Source organism: Ischnura elegans, chromosome X, assembly GCF_921293095.1.
Source record: "Ischnura elegans chromosome X, ioIscEleg1.1, whole genome shotgun sequence".
NCBI classification, from domain to species: domain Eukaryota; kingdom Metazoa; phylum Arthropoda; class Insecta; order Odonata; family Coenagrionidae; genus Ischnura; species Ischnura elegans.
The window spans coordinates 36,538,299-36,546,080 of record NC_060259.1 but is presented as its reverse complement, the minus strand read 5'-3'; the positions used below and the strand labels follow the sequence as shown (position 1 = coordinate 36,546,080).

Here is a 7,782-nt window from a genome sequence, read left to right as displayed (position 1 = left end):
GCAGATGAGACTTATACCCTGCCACCACATTGAGGGTGAAGTGATCCAGAGGAGAACAAGAAAATCCATGAGTGATTGCTTCTACTGTGCCGTGTAGATGGATACACAGTACTTTGCAATACTTTCACTGTGCCACTGCCAAATGTGCCAAATACCATAGTCTTAAGGAGAATTCATCAGCAACATATGCCTGCTTGGATAGGACATTTTACATTGTCATTTTTTTATGGTTTTACAAATATTTGTATGTTTTTAAGCAAGATAGCAAAAAATCATCTTGGTGTGGATAAAGCCCATCAAAGAATCACCAGACAATAAGCTGACAAATTGAAACTGTGTGCAAATTGAGCAGTGGAAGAGAGGATAAGAGGATTATGAAAAGTCAGAGTAACTCCTTCACCCTAGTATATGGAGCCACTAGCTATCCCACAAAGTCACCTCTTAAGAATAACATTTTTCCTGCCTGCTCAATAGAACATGATAGCTTCATATTAGTCTCATCTAGCTTTGTTGTAGAAGATAAGGTGGTGACACGCAGAAAAACATAATTTTTCATCTCAAAGATATATTGGGCAACAAATCACCATAAAAAAAATATTACCATCAATTATTGAGAATACTTCTTTACGCTATATGTAAATACAATCACCTCCACGGAATGTTACCAATTAAGAATAGTGCATGCATAGGAGTAAATTGGAGCAGTAGGAATGTGAATAATGAGACTTTTTCTCTTTCAGAATAATTTACAGCTGTGTGAAAATTCACTTTAGTTAATCTCTTAAGAAGTCCTTCAAGAGATCTATCATAGTTGTAGTTGGTAAAAATAACAATGGATTTTTCAATAAATTAGAAGAGCTGAAAGGAAAAAAATGAAATCACAGATCATTCAAATCATTAGTTTCCATCAGTAATTATGATAATCAAGAGGTCACTAAATGTGTATGCATATTTGAAACCTTTGAAATTTTATCTGTTTTGCTGAGGATGCATTCATGTAAAACTGGATACACCAGTAGACTTGTGTGTATGGACTACTTGCACATTATTATAGCCATTGCCAATTGTCAGTGGCTCATGGATGACTTAAAGGCCAAAGGAGATTGATTTTGAAAAAAATCATAGCCATGAAGTCACAGATCAGATAATGTACTTCTCTGATGATGAACCAGAAACTTAGAAAAGAAAGACAATAAACAAAAGTAATTTATCTATCATTTATTATCATACCCTCTACAAATTTATGGTTAATTGATTTTTTTTATTTTTAACAATTTACATTATATCAATTTAGCCCCTTTTCTTGTAAATCAGTACAATGCATCAAGCATTTTAATAATTGCATAGCTTCTATTTAGTCTTCTTTGAAAAAATCACCATTTATTTATAACAATTAATTATTTTTGAATTTTTGATTTTGTTACTGTATGGTTAAAGAGTATATTAGACTATTAAATAAATTTTGAGTTATGAAGCAAGTGAGGCGAATCTTTACCCCATTGTTGTTCAAATAAAATTTAAGGAGTACATTTTTGGAAGAAGGTATTGTGAAGAGTAGTATAATCAATGTTAATAAATATTTTATTATGGCCAAAAAGATTTGCCAAACCTTTAATAAAATATGGTACAAAATAAATAAAACTCACATAATTCCTTATATATTATATAATTGTAAATAGCACAGAAAAATAACCAACTTTGGCATCAAACTATGTCTTCAACCAGGCTTTTAAGTTGATTTCCATGTTTTCACTTATTTCAGGAGCAAAAAAGTATGCACACATCAACCCAGTTGGTTTATGGACAAGTTTTCTTATGCATAAGAATATATGATGAAATATTTCAAAAAAAGAACAATCTTTGAAGATTTGAGTAACACAATTTAATTCTTATTCAGCTCTTTTGGTTATAAAAATGTCATATGCTTGTGAAAACATTTTGAGTAATACAATGTAATGTTCGACATCGTTTCATAATGAAGAATATATTAATCAAACTGTGGATCAAAAATTAATTGTTAAAATTACAACATCTTTGATTTTTTCATATTCTCACTATATATAATTTTGGTGCATTTCATTGATAGGACAAGTAACATTATTTTGCAGTGATGTACCCATTTTACTAATTTTTCTGCGTGAGATGTTCAAGCAAAACTAATTAACAACATCATAAGCTTCTTCATTTTCAGTCATAGATTCACAATGCCGCGACTCTACATGTACACATAGCTTCACTATATTTTGCAAGAAAAATTTCTTTGAATTCTTCAAATTTCCTTCCTTGGAAAAAAGCAGTAAAGTTAGATATATGCATGCGTGCACCCACAAATCCTCTTGTACAGCTTTCCTCTTTATTTAGTTAAACGTGCCCACAGATGCATACTTAAATACACAAGTACACAAACTTTATTTGCTCATGTGATGGCATATTTTTTCCCAAAAAAATACCTCTGAAATTGATGGAGTGAGCAATACCCCAATTATATGCAGAGGAGAGATTAAATATTTTCTAAATTTCATTCATAAAATATGAGTCAAGCCATTGCATGAGTAAATAATTTTTATATATATACATTTTATTATAAGAATGGTGTTGCTTACATTTGCTCATGTGCAAGTGAAAAGTGGCTTACAATTGCTCATATACAAGAGAATATCATATATACAAGCACATTGACAGTAATAGCCATAACAAAGGAACTTCGTTTCACGTACTCCCAGAAGTGCAACAAGCACACAATAAAAAATTTATAGCTGGTAAAGAGGCATTCATGCAAACTTCTAAAAAGTTGAAGTTTACTCTCAGAATATTCTTTTAAAGAGATTATGATGATTCAGCACTTGGTGGCTCCATTTTAATTCAGATACCATATACGTACTTGCCAGTACTCCCCTTTCAGGAATACGAAAATATTAACTTGAATAATAGTATTCAAGTTCACAGTACTTCTACCAGTGTGGCATAGTGTCAGTTTAATCAAGGCAAGTTATACATTATATTTCATTGGCATAAGCTTAATTAAAAATAATACGTACATCCAATCTTTTCTCTTCTCCCAGAAAATGTCACATGATGTAATAACAGGGGGTGTTTAAGGCAATTAAATGAATGCATACAATGAGTTAACCTAGATTCAGCATGGACGATAGTAATATTAGGCAGGATCTATTATTGCCAATCGATATGTTACTTGATGAGACTGCTGGAACGGGCTCATAAAAGGCCCGCACCTTGGCTAAGACACTTGTCTTGCTTTCATTGTCCCATTTACAGTTCCCGCACCCTCAACACCTAGTCCTGTCTGGCCACCTAGACCTCCATTCCCTAAGCCCACCCCAACTAATCCCACTCCTACAAGTCCACTACCACCTCCTGCTTCCTTGAGCACTTTGTCCGTATCTGTCAGTGCGCTAGCGTCAAAGTCGCACTCACAAGGTACCCCAGCCTCTGCTGACCCCACTTCTTTAGAAGATGTCTTGATGCCCATCACCTTTCCCGCACCACTGCCAGCAGACATGGCCACTCTGGGGGCCAGCAGCTCAGAGGCAAACGGAGAGCAATGAAGTTGTACTTCGAGGGCAGAATCCCTACAAAACCTTCGAGGACTGCTTTTAGTGGAACTTGTGACAGATTCTGGGTTTGAGCAGATGTTGTGACGGTTGCAGGAACCTACCCCACAATTGACCGATTGTCAAGACCCCATAAGTGGGCTGTAAAGGTTGTTCAAAGGTATGTTTGACATAACAGAATTTTTATCAGGGTTTTCATAAAAACGCTGTCGATATTTTCTTGCAGCAAGTGTCACCAAACAAATGACCGCAATGAAACTTGTTGCCAGAATACCTAGCACAAGACCAACAGCTACATTTGATGTCCTTTGAATCCCTTGAAGCATAAATTTGGCATCTTGAGTTTTGGCAGTTGTGCAGGATATGTTGATATAAAACCCTTGCTTGTCTTCAAAAGTGATACAAAATTTATACCAAGTGTCTGGAATGAGATTATTTATGGTATGTGATCGGCCAAAGGAGCTAACACTCACCTGATCATCCGACCACTTGCTTTCACTTGAACTGCCTCCTATAAGCTGATATAAAATTTGGTAACTTGGAAAAGCATTACGGGCCGTGCCATTCCAAACAAGAGTTACAAATGTCGATGAAACACCAGTGGGAAACAAATGAATGTCAATGCCGGTAACTTTAAGGGTTACAGAAAGGTTGTCCGATCCTATTGTGTTCTCGGCGACGCAAGTGTAGCGTCCACTGTCTGTTGCCTTCAGATGGTAAAATATCAATGTTCCCGGGTTCCGAAGACGAACCCTGACGGAATTAGATGTGGAATTAAGTACAGTCCCATCCGGTAATACCCAATGCAGCTTCGGCAATGGTATTCCTAGAGCACGACACTCCATCGTCAATGGATCTCCCAACTTGCGAGTCAGGGTGCGATTTGAGCTGAAGTCAATAATAGTTGGTGCGCATTCTTTCGGTATATTCCTATTCTCCATATTTTTGATTACTTTCTCCCTGTTCTCGGGCGGCAGATCGCAAATGATGTGGTTATCCTCCTTGAAGTTCACTCGATATTCGGATTTGGGCTTCATCATTTCTTGACGAATCCAACGCATGTTACAGTCGCAAAGAAGGGGATTTCCGTCCAACCTAATTTCTACATCTGGCGGTAGGTTTTCTATAATTCTCTTACTCACACCGCGGAGGTTATTGTTATGCAGGTACAACTTTTTTAAGGCAGTTGCATTGGCAAATGCCTCAGGGTCAATGAAAGATAACTTCTCGTTATCATTCAGGCGAAGTACTGTCATGTTGAACATGTTATGAAATGCAAAACCATCCACAATGCGCAAATCGTGAAGATTATGTAAGCTGACTTCCTGCGCTTTGATGTCACTAAAGGAATATGCTTGGAGTTTTCTTATCGGGTTGAGATCCATCTTGAGGTACCGCAAATTCGGCAAAGCTTGAAGAGAAGAAGTAGGAACGGCCGCTAGTAGGTTTCCATCGACGCTCAGTGTGTCTAATTTTTCAAGGCCATTGAAACCCAAGGGTTCAATACCATTGATCCTGTTCCCAGTCAAGATGAGCTCCCGCAACTCTGAAGCCGCCCGAAAAACATTACGGTTGATGTGATGAATAATATTATGAGCGATGCTAAGATTAACCAAGGCTTTGAGACCCAAAAACCACTCCTCGTAAAGAGAACCGATCATATTCGAGTCGAGGGATAGCCTCCTCAAATTCTCCAACATCCCGAAAGTCCTGTCCTCCATGTAGTTGATCTTATTCTCCGACAAGGTCAGCACTTCGAGCTGCTCCAGCCCAGAAAACGAGTCGCTGAAAAGAGTGGAGAGGTCGTTCCTGCCAAGGTTCAGGTAGCGGAGGGAAGACATGTTCTGAAAGAGAACGCCGCGTCCCAGGGACTTGATTCTGTTCCCCGACAGGTCCAGCTCCTGCAGGTTGGAGAGCGAGGGCAGGTGCTCGTGGATGTCTTTGAGGGCGTTGTCCCTTAGGGAGAGGGCCTCGGTGGCCAGCGGTATCTCGCTGGGAATGCTCTCCAGGCGGCGACCCGAACAGTCGGTGGTGAAGAGGCTCCGCTTGGACACGGCCGACGTGAGGTAGGCACATCGGCAGACCGAGGGGCAGGGTGGCGGGGGGCGGGGCGGGGGCGGCGGGGACGAGGGTCCGGCGGGCGCCCCCGCCGGCTCCACCGTCCTCGGCGGTGGTGGGGCGGCCGCGGCACTACCCGTGGCTGCGCCGTCCACGACGGCCGCTAGCAGAGCACACGCGGCGACCAGCGAGGGCAGGGACTTCATGTTCCGGGACATGGCGCCGCGTTGGCCGCCATCAAGGGATCACTGCAAAGGGAATGAGGGAGTTGTGGATCATCGCAGTTGAGATAGGATATGAGGAAAGAAAAGTTTACTCTAGTTACCACAGGACTAAATATTTGTTAGCTCTTAGCACCCTTTTTAAACAATTTACTAACGTTTCGTTCTAGATCATAATTTAGTTTGTTTTTGAAGAGTAAAATTCACACAATTTGGCAAGGTCTAGAAATAAGCCAAGCATATACATCCTTACACATTGAACTGGGATAAAAGCATTCACACATTTACGCTGCAGCGAAAATTTATATTCATTTACCACAAGATAAAATATTTGTTAGAATATAGAACCATTTTTAATGATTTTGGGATATTGGTGTTTATGTATTCAATGAGTACAACTACTAGTTTAGTCTCGTAACAATAAGAGATCCACTATTTGTGTTAATTGATATGAAAGAATTAATTTTTATAAACAATCAATAACCCGTACGAAATTATGTTTTCATATTTTTGTACAGTCATATACCATCTGAGCTTTAAGGGTAAAGATCTTTATTATTGTAATGAAAGAGCGATTTTATACATCTTATTACACTAATAACCAACGCTCATTCACTCCTACTTCTGAGATATGATAACGCTATTACGAAATTCTTTTCTTGAGAAAGCCTAATTCTGCTTCTTTTTCTGTGTATGGAGTAGTTGGTGGTTGGAATGAAATAATTAGGTTTTATGCCTTTATTTTTATAAAATTGCATGCCACTATTTTTTTCAGAGGGGAAAGTCAATACTTGGGGAGAGCAACCGCGATTGGCTACCTTATCTCAGCTTTATTGACTCTTTGTATCATGTGTTTTAATCGATCGGTATTAATCTCTCTTCAATAAGTTTTCAATTACCAATTTTTCCAATAACGTCGTTCTTGTCGAAGGATCAACATAAGCTCATTAAAGCACCGCAAATCAGCAGATAATTAATGAGGTCTTTGTTAATAAACTGCGGTAAACGATGTTTCTTTATTTTTACCTCCGGAAATTCCAAAGTGATACGAAGTTTTGATGAAGCATTAATTAAAGCCGCAAAGTTGGGTACAACAATGCCTCACTTACTCGACTGAAAATGATGCAATTCCTCGTGTTATTTATTTTTCATCACGGTTCCTAAGGCTGGTGGCTCGCTTGGAAGGGAACTTTACAAGAAATTAGGTAGGGCCGCTGGCTGTAATTTCGGGAGTGGAAGGAAAGAAGATGAAGCCATTTTTATAATTCTAGAAAAATGGCTTCTCCGTTAAAAGCGTAAACTAAAGCTTAGTAATTGGAAATGAAGAATCCGTTGCCACTACATTTTATAGAGACTAAGGATTAGCCGTAAATAAATCAGAGATAACAGGGAAAAATCTATACAATTAAAACTATAAGTGAAAGATGGGATAGTATGATAAGGAGATAGACCAAAAAAAAAACATTTTGCGCCTAGGAAGAAGTAAAAAGTATCCAGGGTCCCGCAGTGTAGCTCACTTATTCGACCGTGGAAAAAATGGCAAATATCTCTTCTCATTTTCCCTGACAAAGGTTTCATATGACAATTCTCCATACGCTTCCATCTTAATTTTTAAGTCATACTCATGGAAACTTGGATCTAATGCAAGAGCTCTTAAAGTGACATCAAATGCTGAGGGATATTGTCCATCGCCAATTCTTCGGACGCAAGAATACCAATAGATTATACACTTGTGTATTTAATTGATCCTTTATATCATCAAAATTTAATCTTGGTTGGGTGTTAGCACCTATGTTTGTATATCATATGCATATCCTTTTCTTGGGTACCATTCTCAAGCAGCGAAACGGTTTAACTCGTTAATTCAAACCGCTCGAATTCACATGATTGCGTCCAAACCGTTTGAAATTTCTCCTGGCTGTGTGTTATAG

At 38.6% G+C, this 7,782-nt stretch overlaps 1 protein-coding gene across 1 annotated transcript in view; it reads right to left on the bottom strand.

The window, feature by feature from the left end:
• Positions 1 to 1,210: 1,210 nt before the first annotated feature.
• LOC124171417 (leucine-rich repeat neuronal protein 1-like) overlaps positions 1,211 to 7,782 on the bottom strand; it is a 219,210-nt gene continuing 212,638 nt past the window's right edge. The window contains exon 3 of the mRNA XM_046550591.1: positions 1,211 to 5,878. Within this exon, the coding sequence (XP_046406547.1) occupies positions 3,695 to 5,848 (2,154 nt within the window). The 5' untranslated portion in view covers positions 5,849 to 5,878 and the 3' untranslated portion in view covers positions 1,211 to 3,694. The remainder of the gene's footprint in view (positions 5,879 to 7,782) is intronic.